At 43.6% G+C, this 16,279-nt stretch overlaps 1 protein-coding gene across 1 annotated transcript; it reads right to left on the reverse strand.

Moving 5' to 3' along the window:
- Positions 1-6,991: 6,991 nt before the first annotated feature.
- On the reverse strand, positions 6,992-15,027 carry LOC112860870 (host cell factor 1-like). The gene is given in 9 exon segments (XM_086717675.1): positions 6,992-7,083; positions 7,086-7,206; positions 7,208-7,431; positions 7,434-8,106; positions 8,108-8,217; positions 8,220-8,283; positions 13,796-13,921; positions 14,663-14,893; positions 15,013-15,027. Coding segments are annotated over 9 exon segments (1,656 nt in total).
- Between the last annotated feature and the right edge of the window lie 1,252 nt (positions 15,028-16,279).

Raw genomic sequence — 16,279 nt, forward strand, 5'->3', positions numbered from 1 at the left:
CCATTTTATATTCTCCTTCTTTGTGTCCTGTGACACAAAGTTTTTAACTTAAGTTTTTAACTTAAATTCTATTTTGTCTGGGATAAGTATGGACACCCCTATTTTCTTTTGATTAACATTTGCATGGAATATAATTTTCTTTAAAAAAAATTTTTTTTAATCTTTATTTATTTTTGAGAGAGAGGCAGAGTGTGAGCAGGGGAGGAGCAGAGAGAGAGGGAGACACAGAATCCAAAGCAGGCTCCAGGCCCCGAGCTGTCAGCACAGAGTACAGAGTCCAAGCCCGACACAGGGCTTGAACTCATAAACCGTGAGATCATGACCTGAGCCAAAGTCAGACGCTCAACCGACTGAGCCACCGGGCGCCCCATGGAATATAATTTTCTATCCTTTCACTGTTAAGCTGGGTGTGTCCTTGAATCTAAAATCTGTCTTTTACAGCTAGCTTATAGTTGGATCCTTTTTTTAATCCATTCATCTACTCTTCTGATTTGGGAGTTTAATCTATTTACATTTAGAGTAATAACTGATAGGAAGGACTTACTGTTAACATTTTCTTCATTGCTTTTTTTCGATCTTATAGCTTTTTTGTCCATCCTTTCCCCTCCCCCTGTCTTCCCGTGTGATTCTTCGATTTTTTTCGTAGTGACATGCTTTGATTACTTATTATTTCCTTTATTTGTATCTTCTACAGATATTTTCTTTGTGGTTACCTGGGGCCTTATGTATCTTGCACGTATAACAATCTAGTCGAAGCTGATGACAACTTAACTTCAACCACGTACAAATAGTCCACATGTCGCTTCTCCTTCTGTCCACACTTTGTAACTGATGTCACAAATTACATGTTTTTGTTTTGCATATCCATTGGAATATTTTTATAGTTAAAGTTATTTTTTTATACTTTTATCTTTTAACTTATATACCAGAATAAAAAAAAAGATGCATGCACCACCGTTACAGTATTTTGGTGCTCCATATTTCTCTATATATTTACCTTTAACTCCTTTTGTCATTTCTTGTAAGGCAGGTCTACTGGTGATGAGCTTTCTTAGCCTTTCTTTCTTTTTTTTTTTTTTTTTTCCAATCTGGGAAAACCTTTAATTATCCTTCATTTTGAAGGACATTATAGTATTGCTCAGCTCCAGAATCTCTGTTTGTTTCTTTTTTTATATTTTCGATCTCTTTGTTGATCTTTTTGTTTTATTCATGTGTTATTTTCTTGAGCTCACAGAGTGCCTTTCGGACAATTCTTTTGAGTTCTTTAGGTGATTTATATATCTCGCATTCTTTAGGATTAATTTCTGGAGTTTTATTTTGTTCTTTTTATGGGGGCTCCTTTCTTTGTTTCTTTATTGTTTTATAACTCGGTGTTGGAATATGCCCATTTGTAAAACCATCCAGCTCTCCCAGTCCTTAGGGATTGATTGCATACAGGGGAAGATGCTCATTAAACAGCCCCACTAGAGATTTTAGGGGCACCTAAAAACTTTTGGGGGAAGATGTGACTTCTCTAGGCCTGTACGAGGAATTTATCAAGTAGAGAGGCACAGCCAGCTTCTTCCTCAGGAGCCTATGATCTCTCGCTCTACCTGGTGTCTCTGGGTGACCCTGAAATTTCTGGTTCTACAGCAGTAAGGCCTAATTCTCTCTTGTTCTCACCAGCTGCCAGGCATCGAACGTGTGCCGACTTCCCATCAGTGCCCTAAGACAGGCAAACAGGTGCCAGTCCTTCAGGCAGCCATCAGAAAAACTGGAACACTGAACACACGCCCCACTTCTCGTCCCCCTTCCTGGGGGAGAAGATTTGAGTCGTGCCTCTTTTCCCGCTCACCCCAACCTGTGCCAGCTACAGCCAGCCACTCCGCATCCTTCTTTGTTTACGGTGGCCCCTCGTAGGCATACACACTGAGCTAGTTCCATGGGGCTCCGAATGAAATAAGACAAATCAGACCCTTGGGTAGCCCTCTGGAGAACCAGAATGTTGGGTGCATGATGCCCTACTCTTCTCCTGCTCCCCGAGGGAGAAGTAGCTAGTAGGGTTGTCCTCTCCCAGTGCTGTCCTCCGCTAGCTTGGGGGAGGAGCTGAAACAGGAAAAGGGAAATTGACCTTCTGATGCATTTCAGTGCAGCTCTTCTCAGCTTTGGGCTCCCTTGGTTTACTGCAACCGCTTACCTGGATTTGGGGATTATCTAAATGCCAACAGTTGGGTCCACATGTCTAGTTAAATCATTGTTTTTGTGGGGAAACTAGGGCTGGGACTTCCTATTCCATCGTGATGACCCCAATGTCTATTGTTAAGTTATTTCATTGCTAGGAAATTCTTCTATTAGTGTCATAAACTGTTATACCTCTAACCTGTGTTAGTAGAGTAGCTATCCGTGATTCGAACCGACCCAAATCAGGCTTCTATGAATATGACCTGTCTCTACCCATCTTTTGTTCTCAGGAGCTTCCATTTTTTAATACGATCACAATTGGTTGAGCCAGATGTGGCTCTCACTCCAAAATGCATCACTGAGCCAATGTCCTGGCCAACTTTCCTACTTGAGACCAGACACGGTGTGAAGGAAATGTCTCTCAGGTGACTGAGGTCCTAAGACAAAACTTTGTAGTTATTAGAGTTTGTGTTTTCGTCATGTGTAAAAAACCATCCTCAAGGAAGAAAACAATGAAGTCACCCCACTGAGGGAAGCAGACATGAGGGACACACACACAGTTTTTTTGTTTGCTTGTTTTTGAGAGAGAGAGAGTGCCAGGAGGGGAGGTGCAGAGAGAGAAGGGGACAGGGGATCCAAAGTAGGCTCCGCACTGACAGCGGAGAGCCTGATGTGGGGCTTGAACTCATGAACTGTGACATCGTGACCTGAGCTGAAGTCCAGTGTTTAACCGACTGAGTCACCCAGGTACCTCCAAACCCAGTCTTAATGGTGCTTGGTGCCCCTTGAGCTATTTATCCGTGCCCCATATGCATTTTTACTCCTGGTGTTCAAGAAAAGTTTCATGGTCAAATTAGTTAAATCCGGGCTTTTCCTTGCATCCCAAAGAGGCTTAACTAATGCAGCTTTCATTGAACTTAAAAAATATCCCATACCCCAATAGCAACTTGAACCTCATGTTTTTAACTATTATATTGCATTGCTAGGTGGTCTTCATCTACATTGTTTATTTTCTTCTCTTCTTAAAAGAAGTACAGTCGAATAAAACATTTAATGCTTTTATTTGTTTGTTTGTGTCTACTCTAATCCACTGTAAACATTAAACCATTCTAACCATTCTAGAACATGCCATCAAGAGGTTGCCTGGGGTTGTGTTGTTAAAATAGCTATTTGATAGGATTGTACATACACAGCAAGGAAACAGTCTATGGCGTTGTGTCTATAATTTCACACCCTTCATGTTCTTCTGTCTTCCTCTCAACCTGTATTTTTGCCAGATAAATATCAATGTTTACAAGGATCATGCCTACAATCCTTTCTTTTCCTCCTTAGTAATTTTCTCTATGAAAAAGTTAACAGATCATTCTAAAACTGTTCTTGATGGGTAAGCTGTCCTTACTGAAGATGCATTAGTCTAACGACGGCTCCGAAAGTAACCATAATAACTTTTAATCTTTATCATTTTGTCTCTTTGATGGTTCCCAAATGGTTCTAGAATATGTGAGACAACACATCTATTATGGTGGAATAATGGTGGCCCTAATAGTGCTGAGGCAAGGGCTCTTTGGCTGTGTCACTTTCTTATGAGAACATTAGTCGAGTCTATTTGGGTCCGGAAAAATGAGACAACACTTCAGCTGGAGGAAGTGACATGTTGTTGTTGCCAGACAGGCAGTTTATTATTCTTCTCTGAGCAGAATACCCAAAAGATGCTTTTATTTGTATTTCCAGATGTCTAATCATATCATCATAATGATGGACTATTTTAGAATACAATTACATAGGCAGCATCCTCAAGAATAAATAAAATGATAAGCTCCAGTGAATTATCAGAGTTTATGGGAAAAAAGTTTTTAAAGATACAAAGCAATCTATTTCCAACTTCTTATGAGAAACTGCTCTAAACTTGGGGAAATCATAGTCATTTTTAGAGTTTGCAGGGACATTGTGATCACTTGATCATAAGCCTACACAGAGATAGTTTAGAAAGGAAATTACAAGTACACAGCAGGGGGGCCTAATATCCTCCAGAAGTTCAGGGAAGGCATTTTGGAGAAATAAACTGTAACCTGAGTCCTGCAGGATAAGAGAGGAGCAGGGGTGAGAGCAGATGGCTGAGGTTTCCCGGACAAGGTGAATATTCTGGCAGGTGCGAGAGACAAGGCGTGTTTGTTCGAGAAACGGAAAGACGTCAGGGTCGGCTAATCCTCCACAACTGTGTAGCCCTGGGGAAATTATTTAGCTTCAGTAAGCCTCAGGGCCTTCCATGTACAAATTAGCATAATGATAGCAGTGCCTGGCTGGCTCAGTCCTTAAAGCAAGTGACTCTTGATCGCTGAGCTCAGTTTGTGAATTTGAGCCCCACCATGAGCATGGAGCTTACTTTTACAAACAAAAGACACCTTAAGAAAATTTAAGGTACTAATAGTGCCTATATCCTGAAACTGTCGGGGTTAATTGGAATTCTATTTGGAAAGGTTTTCATCCCAGGGCCTTGCATGTACGGTTTCACTAAAGAATAGCTTTGATGTGAAGAAATTGAAAGTTTTTAAGTGAAGAATGACATGATCAGAGTTTTAAAATCAGTCATTCTTCAGGATAGAAATGGATTTCTAGAGAACAGATTAAAAGTGGCGAGATCAATTAGAATAACCTCAGAGCGATCCAGCTGAGAGGTGGTGATGGTGTGAGCCAAGGTAATAACAACAGGGATAGAGAAGTGGATTAATGAAATCTGAAATATTAGATGTTAGTGCAATATAGGTGGAGTTTAGGGGTAGAGAGAGAGAGTAGTGCGGGATATCTCCCAGTCTTCTAGTTTCCTATGATTGCATGAGAAATTAACATAAATGGCAACTTGAAGTAACATCTATGTATTATCTCACAGTTTTTGAATCAGGAGTCGACAGAGCTTAGCTGGGTCCTCTGCTCAGAGTCTCCCAAGGCTGAGATCAAGTTGGCAGTTGGGGGGCACCTGGGTGGCTCCGTCGGTTGAGCGTCAGACTTCTGTTCGGGTCATGATCTTGCGGTTCTTGAGTTGGAGCCCCATGTCAAGCTTATAGTTGTCAGCACAGAGCCCGCTTGGGATCCTCTGTCTCCCCTCTCTGTCTCTCCCCTGCTTGCACTCTCTCAACAGTTAAACAAACAAACAAACAAACAAACAAAAGATGGCGGCTGTGACTGCAGTCTCATTTAAAGGCTCTAACTGGAAAAGACTTCCCTTCCAAACCCTTTGGAACCTGTCTCTGGTGAGACAATACTACAGTTCCCTAAGTCCATTCATTTAATGCTGGTCGCATCTTTATCATGATCTGCACCATCCATGGTGCTGCCTCCATGAACTTTGAACTCCAGCCAGCCTCTCAAAGGTGTTCTGTGCTTCAGTGTGCTAACACAAACCTGTCTCAGAGTATGAAGGAAACTGTAATTGATAATGCATTTTCTTGTCACTTAAATTTACTATTGGAAGTTTTAGAGTCTGCACATGGAGCAACACATCTTCCAACTATGTCTCCTTTTGAACACTTTAGGCAATTATCACTCCATTTCTGGAATGTGATCTCTTTGTGGTTGGTAACACCCCTGCTTTCCACACACTGCCGTGAGTGGGAAGGATGGTCAAGGGACCCCTGGGCGGAGTGAAAAGAGGAGTAGTTTCGCCTATGGGAAGAATGTTTGTTCCTTGTCTGGGCAAGCCTTAAGAGCAACCTGGGAAAGTGTGATATCAAGACGCTAGTAGCATTCTATTCAAAATCAACTGCGAATATTTATTCATAATACTGAACCACCGTGCATGTGTAAGCCCGTTGTACTTACTAAAACCAAAGCTCACACGTTGCATTTTATACATAAAAAAAGAAAGGAGGAAAATGAATAAATTAAATGAAGCGTCTTTAAAAGTGACAAAAAATATAATTGTAGAATTCTACAGTGGCATTTTACAATTTTTCTCCTCGAGTGAAGACTGTTCTGTTGGAACTCTTGTTCTAATTGGATAAATTGCGTTCCTTGCTGGAATGGAAGGAAGTGGCGACTACCCTAAGCATGACCTCATGAACCCTCAAATTATAGATGCCAGAGCCCCCCCCTGAAAGGAGTCTGCACGTATGGATTTCCCTGCAGTGCACGTCAACCAGAAAAACTCAGTATTGTTACCTAAGCGAGAAGCCATGTCATAGGTCTAACTCGCTCAGATTTTGGAGTTCATTATGGCAGCTAGTATTAATTGAACATAAACGGAAGTGGGTACCTTCTGGAAATTATCACGAGGGTCATAGCCCACGTCCGTGTAAAGGACACAGTTGATGTGATGGCACTGGGGCCGGTGATGTTCACACCGTTGCCCTGGATGCTGTCCACCCGTCCCTGGTCACAGATGGTGGGGGATCTTTTTTTGAGCTTATGTTGGAGGTGACAATCATGGCCATGGGCATGCTGCTTGTCTTGTGTGTCTCACAGGATGGTTGAGACATACCCTCTGTGTCCAGAAAGGAGCTGGCAGTGAAGCACTGGCCTGGGGGTGACAATAAGTCGTGCTGCCACCTTCAAGCTGGACTTGAGGGTCCTGTGGGAGAGGAGAGTATCAGGGAGCAGGGCACCAGGGCCGACTGATATGTTGGTACCGATGGAAGTGGTCTGGTGCATCTCACAGGGGTGGTGGGCAGGAAGCTAGCTGCTACCTACCCTCAGGCTTGCCCACAACCCCCAGTGGTGGTGGGGGGGTGTAGGTGGTGCCTGTCTCATGGGTCTCACAGGGTGGGTTGTAGCCCACCGGCATCTCAGTGCCAGGCTACGTGACACCGTCCCGGGCTACATGTTACCCTGCGCCAAGTCAGCCGTGGTGACCGGCCATGGGCTGTTGTGTCGTAGGCGAGGCTAGAGCGTACACAGGAAGGTCATGCGCAGGCTGGACTTGACCTCCCTGGGCACTGTGATTGGAGGCACCTGGGTAGGCTGGGAGATAGGCTGCATGGTGATGGTGGCAATGGTGCGCCCACCAAGCCTCATCACCGTGGTCTGTGCAACCAGCAAGGTGACAGCAGTGGGGGCTGATCATCTGGCTTGAAGGGATGGCAATGGTGCCCAAGGTAGTGATGGGCCAGGGAGGCTCCGGTGCGGTGGCCCGCAGCTCTGCAAGGCTGGTGGGAATGCTGCCTGTCCCTCTGCCGAGGGTTGTGACATCCGGGATGCTTTTCATGATTAACACGGTGACGGCTGGCTTGATGGTGGAGACGGTGACAGTCGTGACCAGGTGAACACCCCTCAACGGGCACGGAGCAGAGGATAGTGCCTGCCTGGCTGTCCAGGGACCCTCTTTAGCACCACCTGGGTCACTCCGTGCTTCTCATGGCCAGTGGCATTTTGAACAGCAGCAGTGATTTCGGTGGGTGCTCCCGTTCCTGAAGTCATCACCTTGGTGATGATGGTGGTGAAAAGGGACTTGATGTCAAGACTGCTGGTCCTGCCTGTGGCTGGTATGGGGATGGTCTCGATGATGGTGCTGTGTTGGGCTTGGCCTGCAGGAATGGCCAGGATGATGGGCTTAGTCCCAGTCCCACCGGCTTGCATGGCACGGATGACAGTGGTGGGCTTGCCATCTGCCGAGGTCCCCAGCTTCAGGACGGTCCCAGCTGAAAGGGACCCTTTGATCCGGGCTACCAACATCACTTTGCCCAGATTGCAAGTCAGAGCGCCACCTCCCGGGATAGAGATGGGGCTTTTCACCAGGGCGGTGGCCTTGATGACCCCACCCACCAGCATGGTCGCTACCTGGCTTTGCCGGGCCATTATCATAGTCCCTGATGTGTGCACCTAAATGACAGGATGGGTGGACGTGTGGACAGCAGAAGAGATGGACCTCCTCACCTGGGCAGCTGCAGGTGTTTGAGTGGCTGGGTTGCTCGCCATGACTGGTGAAGAGGCCACTTCAGTAGCCCAGAGAGTGGCGGGGCCAGGTGCCAGGTGTCAGAGCCATGGTTTTGATGATGGTGATGCTTGTGGGGACACTTGGCACTGTGAGTGCCAAGGAAGGAAGGCTTGCTGGTGGCAGCTGTGGTCGCTGGCCATTAGTGCCACCATCTCTCTCATTTTGGGGCTGCTGCTGATCACTGTTCCTTGGGCACTCTGTAGTGAAAACTTTTTTTTTTAAATATGAAATTTATTGTCAAATTGGTTTCCATACAACACCCAGTGCTCATCCCAACAGGTGCCCTCCTCCATGCCCATCACCCACTTTCCCCTCCCTCCCACCCCCCATCAACCCTCAGTTTATTCTGTTTTTAAGAGTCTCTTATGGTTTGGCTCTCTCCCTCTCTAAATTTTTTTTCCTTCCCTTCCCCCCCAGTCTTCTGTTAAGTTTCTCAGGATGCGCATAAGACTGAAAACATATGGTATCTGTCTTTCTCTGTATGACGTATTTCAGCATCCTTTCTTAATGAAAAACCTCGAGAAAGTCGGGATAGAAGGAACATACTTAAACATCATAAAAGCCATTTATGAAAAGCCCACAGCTAATATCATCCTCAATGGGGAAAAACTGAGAGCTTTCTCCCTGAGATCAGGAGCACGACAGGGATGTCCACTCTCACTGCTGTTGTTTAACATAGTGTTGGAAGTTCTAGCATCAGCAATCAGACAACAAAAGGAAATCAAAGGCATCAAAATTGGCAAAGATGAAGTCAAGCTTTCACTTTTTTCAGATGACATGATATTATACATGGAAAACCCGATAGACCCCACCAAGAGTCTGCTAGAACTGATACATGAATTCAGCAAAGTCGCAGGATACAAAATCAATGTACAGAAATCAGTTGCATTCTTATACGCTAATAATGAAGCAACAGAAAGACAAAGAAACTGATCCCATTCACAATTGCACCAAGAAGCATATAATACCTAGGAATAAACCTAACCAAAGATGTAAAAGATCTCTATGCTGAAAACTATAGAAAGCTTATGAAGGAAACTGAAGAAGACACAAAGAAATGGAAAAACATTCCGTGCTCATGGGTTGGAAGAATAAATATTGTTAAAATGTCAATACTACCCAAAGCAGTCTACACATTCAATGCGATCCCAATCAAAATTGCACCAGCATTTTTCTTAAAGCTAGAACAAGCAATCCTAAAATGTGAATGGTACCACAAAAGACCCCAAATAGCCAAAGTAATATTGAAGAAGAAAACCAAAGCAGGAAGCATCACAATCCCAGACTTTAGCTTCTACTACAAAGCTGTAATCATCAAGACAGCATGGTATTGGCATAAAAACAGACACATAGACCAATGGAATAGAATAGAGACTCCAGAACTGGACCCACAAAAGTATGGCCAACTAAGCTTTGACAAAGCAGGAAAGAATATCCCCAATGGACAAAAGACAGTCTCTTTAACAAATGGTGCTGAGAGAACTGGACAAAAACATGCAGAAGAATGAAACTAGACCACTTTCTTACACCATTCACAAAAACAAACTCAAAATGGATAAAGGACCTGGATGTGAGACAGGAAACCATCAAAACCCTAGAGGAGAAAGCAGGAAAAAACCTCTCTGACCTCAGCCGCAGCAATTTCTTACTGGACACATCTCCAAAGGCAAGGGAATTAAAAGAAAAAATGAACTATCGGGACCTCATGAAGATAAAAAGCTTCTGCACTGCAATGGAAACAATCAACAAAACTAAAAGGCAACCGACGGAATGGGAAAAGATATTTGCAAATGACGTATCGGGCAAAGGGCTAGTACCCAAAATCTATAAAGAACTCACCAAACTCCACACCCAAAAGACAAATAATCCAGTGAAGAAATGGGCAGAAAACATGAATAGACACTTCTCTAAAGAAGACATCCAGATGGCCAACAGGCACATGAAATGATGCTCAACATCACTCATCATCAGGGAAATACAAATCAAAACCACACTGAGATACCACCTCACGCTGGTCAGAGTGGCTAAAATGAACAACTCAGGAAACAACAGATCCTGGCAAGGATGTGGAGAAATGGGAACCCTCATGCACTGTTGGCGGGAATGCAAACTGGTGCAGCTGCTCTGGAAAACAATGTGGAGGTTCTTCAAAAAGTTGAAAATACAACTACCCTATGACCCACCAATAGCACTGCTAGGAATTGACCCAGGGGATACAGGAGTGCTGATGCATAGGGGCACTTGTACCCCAATGTTTATAGCAGCACTTTCAACAATAGCCAAATTATGGAAAGAGCCTAAATGTCCATCAACTGACAAATGGATAAAGAAGATGTGGCTTATATATACAGTGGAATACTATTGGGCAGTGAGAAAGAATGAAATATGGCCTTTTGTAGCGATGTGGATGGAACTGGAGAGTGTTATGCTAAGTGAAAACTGCTTTTAATAAAGGGATGAGCAACTTCTACATTGTTAGATTGAGTGATTAGATGTGATTAGAGATTATTTCCTGTCTCCCAATAGATACACATACACTTTCCCAGTTCTGTTTATCAAGAAGGCCACATGCAGTGCTTTACAGAACCATCTTTTTCATAAATCAAGTGTCTGTGTGTAGGTTTATCTGGGGTCTCTCACTTCTGTCTCATTGGTCTGCCTATCTCTGCACCCAGTCCCAGACTCCTTATTTACCATAGTTTAAAAATAAATCTTGATGTCCGTTAGGGCATGTCCGTTTTCTTCTCTTTTGGCTACTCTCGGTCCTTCACATTCCCATATAAGTTTTCGAACCAGCTGCCAATTTCATAAAATAACCTAAATGGATTTCGAACGATAGTTCGTTGAATCTATAAATCAATATGGAGAGAATTCACATCTTTACAATATTGTCTCTTCCAATTTATGACCATGATATATCTTTTATTCTTCTACATCAGTTTTTTCTCTTGATGTTTTATAATTTTCTGTGTAGAAACTTTCCACGTTTAATTAGATTTATTTCACATTATTTAAAATATTTTTTAACATTTATTTATTTTTGAGAGACAGAGAGAGACAGAGCACGAGCAGGGAAGGGGCATAGAGAGAGGGAGACACAGAATCGGAAGCAGGCTCCAGGCTCTGAGCTGTCAGCACAGAGCCTGACATGGGGCTCGAACCCACGAACCATGAGATGATGACCTGAGCCAAAATCGGATGCTTAACCCACTGAGCCACCAGGCGCCCCTATTTCAAATTATTTTTAAAAGTTTTAAAAAATTCTTTTGTTTTGGATATTTAGAAAAAAATTAGTTTTTAATATTGGTCTTACATAAAATAAACTTACTGAACTCAAATATTCCTTTTAATAACTATTCATGGATAGTTTTGGATTTTTGTGTGCATAATCATATCACCTACATAAGATGATTATATTCGTGCATTTCTTTTTTTTTAAGTCTTATTATTTATTTTGAGAGAGAAAGGGGGATGGTGCAGAGAGAGAGGGAGAGGATCCCACGCAGGCTCTGAGCTATCAGTGTAGAGCCTGACATGGGGCAGGATCCCATGAACTGCAAGATCATGACCTGAACTGAAATCAGGAGTCAGATGCTTAACTGACTGAGCCACCCAGGCACACTCCTGCATTTCCAATCACTGTATCTGATTTCTTTTTCTTGCTTTACTGCATTGGCTAAGATCTCCAATACAATGGTGAATGGAAGGGGAGAAATTGGGCATCCCAGTTTGTTTCCCAACCTCAAATAGAAGTATAAAGCATTCCACCATTACGTATAACGTTTTCATAGTTATGTTCTTTCAGACGAAAGAAACCTCCTTCTATTTCTAGTTGCTAAGAGCTTTTAACAATCAATGTTGAATTTTTTTCAAATGTTTTTCTGCATAGATTGAGATCCTATGAATTTTATCCTTTATCTTATTCTATTTTATTCCATTTAATTTTCTTCTTTATAAATTGCATTGTTTGATTTTTTTTCCCCCCAAGGAGAAGCCAACTTTGTGTTTCTAAAGTAAGTTCAGCTTGGTCACTCATATTACCCTTTGTGTGTAAGTGGGTTCGGTTTGCAGATACTTTAAGAGTTTGGCATGTATGTTCATATAGGAGATCAGCCGAGTTTTTAATATTATAGTGTCCTGTTACACTTTTGCAGCCAAGGTTTTGCAGCTTTCATAAAACGAGCTAGAATGTGTATGCTCCCTGCCTATCCTCTGAAAGGATCTGTACAGAATTGGCCCTAATGTCTCCCTAAATGTACATCATTGCTGAAGCATTCTGGACTGCTCTGACATCGATGGGCACTCTACCCCGGCATACTTGGAAGATCTAAGATTTCAATAAAGGGGCCTTATTTACAGGATATGGAACCCACTCTTGATGCACCTGTGCCACTAGAAAACGGATCCTTGGCTAATTGAATTGTATTGTTGTCTTCCTCTTAAAAGAAGTGTAAATTTATTGGATGCTTACTTTAAGTCAGGCCTTCTAAGAATTTTGCCTCTACTATCTCAATCCCTTAAGAAAACTAAAAGAGCCTCTGTTTTGCTGATGAGGAGGCCGAGGCACAGAGAGGCCAGAAAACTCCACGCAGGACAGAGCTGGGGAGCGGTGGAGGCAGGTTTCCTGGAATCAAAGCCTACACCCCTCATTGCTGGCTGATGCACCTTGCTTTGGCTTAGACTGTTGCTTTTTTTCTTCTCTATTGAATTGACTCCTCCGCTCACTTATTTCCCATTTTTCTAAATACTGTATCTAATACATGCCTTCACCGTCAAATTTGCCTTGATTAATGCTTTGCCCAAATTCTGTGTTTCAATGTATGGTATTTTATTTCCACTCACGGCTGAATAGCTGTTAATTTTAATTTTGAGTTTTCCTCTATCTTGAGTTATTTAGAAGAATGGTTTGACATTTTTTTTCCATGGAAAGTCTCTTTGGGGCTAGCCTTTGGTTGTGTACTGTCTGGTTTTGTAACATTGTAATCAGAACTTGGCTGTGTAATTTCTGCCTTGAGCACTTCTTCCTTTAGAATTTTTTAGTAACCTAACATCTGGCTAATTATTGCAAGTGTCCTGTGGTGTTTGAAAAGATGTATTTTCTATTTGTTTGTTGCACGATTCTCTCTACATATCTATCGCAGCAAGCTGAATATTCGTGATATTCGAATTCTTAACACTGTCATTTTTTTCCCCAGGTTATTTGCCATTTTCTGAGAGGGATTTTTCCTTCTCCCTCCTCGGATCTAGTTTGCCAGCCTCTCTTTGTATGTTTAAAAATATTTGCTGTCTATATTTCAATGCTATGTTTAGTCCTTAATGTTTTTTTGACGTCTTGATGAAGTGTGCCTTTTATCAATATAAAACACTTGTCCTCTTCACGCTCAATATGTGACCTTTCTTCAGTTTTGTCAAATATTCATTTTTAGGAAAGCCTGTCTGTTGACTGCTCCTCTCAGCCTGGATTTTCAGTGGGGCTTTATCTCCCAGAGGTCTTCCAGAACCTGTTAGGACATAAATCCTTTTCTAAAACCTTTCTCAGGCTCCTGCGGGAAAGCAGGGGCATAGATCTGCAATCCCTCAAGGCCACCAACGTTGTGTTTTCTTTCCCCTTTTTTCTCTTTGTTTTTTCCACCCTGCCTATATTATGTTTTGCTAGGTATTAACTTCCAAATGTGGACAGGTCTGTTCAGGCGAAGCCTGCACGGCTACATTCCACGGGCCCTTGGGCGGCTTGCCGGAACCTTCTCTTTCCTTCTGTTTCTTGTTGGCACCTCCTGGTGCACAGCCCCGGTTTTCTTCTCTTACCTCAAAGGAGTAATAATGGGAATTATTTGACTAGAAAGGGATAATAATATAAATGATTATTCCTCCAGTAATGTTTCATACAACCCTCTATTCTAGCGCCCATAGTCTGTGCGTTATTTTTTAACAGTGTCATCCGTTAAATTAGAAGTCCTTAGTCGCGGGAACCCGGCGGTACCACCTTTCTGGTCCTTTACGAGTAGCGTGATGCCCGGCACACAGGCACTCAATAAATGGGACAGGTGAGGCACGTGTAGATAGACGAATGCGTTCGTAAGCACCCAACATAGAAGGCCGCGGGAGATGTAAATGAACCAGGCGTCCTTGCTCCTGCCCTCAGCCTCTCAAATCTGTTCTTCACATAACGATCAGAAAGATTCTTCTAAAACTTAAGTCTGATCTTATCACCTCTCTGTTCGACATCTGGTTTCAGGGACTCCCTATCTCACTCCAGGCGAAAGCTAGTGCATCCCTAAGGAATGCTTAACTGAACGAAATTAAAGCTTAGAACCAGCGTGGAATCATGGGAAGACAGTAACAATGGTCTGATTCCGTTTCACAAATTCTGTAATTTTGTCATCTACACTTACACTTGAGCGTCTGTTAATATTTTAAATACCTCTGACATTTTGACGCTGTAGGATGGTATTTTGACCTTGTCCCGTGGTGCCCAACACAATGTGTTCTCATCTCTGTCCACTGCTTCCACAGCCCGCCCTGGCTATGCTGGCCTCCCTGATTTGCCTTAAGCAACCCGAGCAGACTGCAACCAACACGATTCTGCATTTGCTCGCCCTCTGCCCGGCGCGTACTCTTCCGCCCGAGAGCCACATGGCTTGCTCTCTCACCCGGTCCTAACCGCTGCTGGAATGTCACCTTTCCTGAGAATCCTATCCCAACACGGTGCGCCCGTGTCTCTCTGACCGCGTTGATTTCCTTACACTCTGTGGCACCCTCCGACTCGGTAGGTACATGGTTGTTTATTTCCTCCTCCTGGAATGTGAGCTGCATGACAAAAAAGACACCCATCTGGTTTTTCACTGCTGCATCCCAAGGGCTTAGTGAATGGTAGATGTAATTTTTGAATGAATCAATGCAAGTATTTGCTTGGTTTTGGTGGCTACTGCTATATTGGCCATAGTCACGCGTACTGTGATCGTAGCCATACCCATGTCAGGAAGGAGCTGGGACACTGGTCGCTGGGTGTCAATACCGCTGGGGAGAACTCGGGCTTGCGGCCATGGCAGGGCAGGCTGGCAGCCACGTGCCCCTACCCGCACTCCCCACGAGCCACGGGCTTGGTCGTCCGTGGACAAGCGAGGACCGTGGGCTTGAAACACAGACCCGAGAGAAGGATGCTGCGAAGCGTGCAGTCTCGGGTTTCGTGGCGAAAAGGTATCAGGGGAGCAAGACCGACCTCGAATATGGAGTCCGCCCCATGTCCACTTCTTGCATTCACGTTGCCGTGGGCAGTAAAGCACGTGAAAAGTTTTACTTGCCTTTCGTTCAAATGTAAGTCTGCTATTTCACAGGCCAGGACTTTGGTGACGTGCATGCAGGGGTCCCCAGACGATCTTTCCCCCCCTCAGCTTGCAACCCCAGTATGGCCCCTGATGATTCCCAGTATAACTAAGGGAGTGAATTAAAGGATACGCATCGGGCATCCTCAAGAAACGCTTAATTGGACTAGGTTAAAGCTTAGAGCCAGCATGGAATCATGGGAAGACAAGAAAAATGGTCTCATTCTGTTTGAAAAATTCTGTAGTTTTGTCTTCTACCCTCACAAACGTGAGCATCTGTTAATATTTTAAATATCTATGATATTTTGACTCTGTCGGATGGCATTTTGACATAGGTTGAATTCTCTAATGGACTAGTAATCGATAGGAAAACTGGAATTAAGTGATCAGTGAATAGAGAAGAAGTTGATCTTAAATCTCGTCCTGTATCTTACATTTGTTGAGAATTTACAGGATACCCGGGCACCACAAGGGTGCGCTTAATTGAGTATTAATTAGTAATGATTTGATTAATTATTAACGAGGGGACTAAGGGTGTTCTTATTAACTCCGTGGAGTTGGTAATACGGCAACAACCCTGAAAGTTACATGGTAATATTGTCTCCATTTCACCTTGAGGACAGAGTCGGAAAACGGTTTGGCCAAGGGAGGAGCTGGAATTGCATCGTAAGTAACTGCAGCTCAGAATCTGTTCTACCCTGGGGTTTCTCTCTTGCAATCGGTAGGCTGGCGGCCTCCAGAAGAGCTGAATTCCATCATGCTTAACAGGCTTGAGAAAAAATGCAAAGGAACCCAGGGATTCAGGTTGTGAAAACGTTCTCGGGGTCTGGAGCTAACGGCGACTGGGAAGAATTCCAGAGATGGTGAGGAA

Source organism: Puma concolor, chromosome A1 (genome assembly GCF_028749965.1).
Source record: "Puma concolor isolate L17-30 chromosome A1, mPumCon1.1.hap2, whole genome shotgun sequence".
Lineage (NCBI taxonomy): Eukaryota > Metazoa > Chordata > Mammalia > Carnivora > Felidae > Puma > Puma concolor.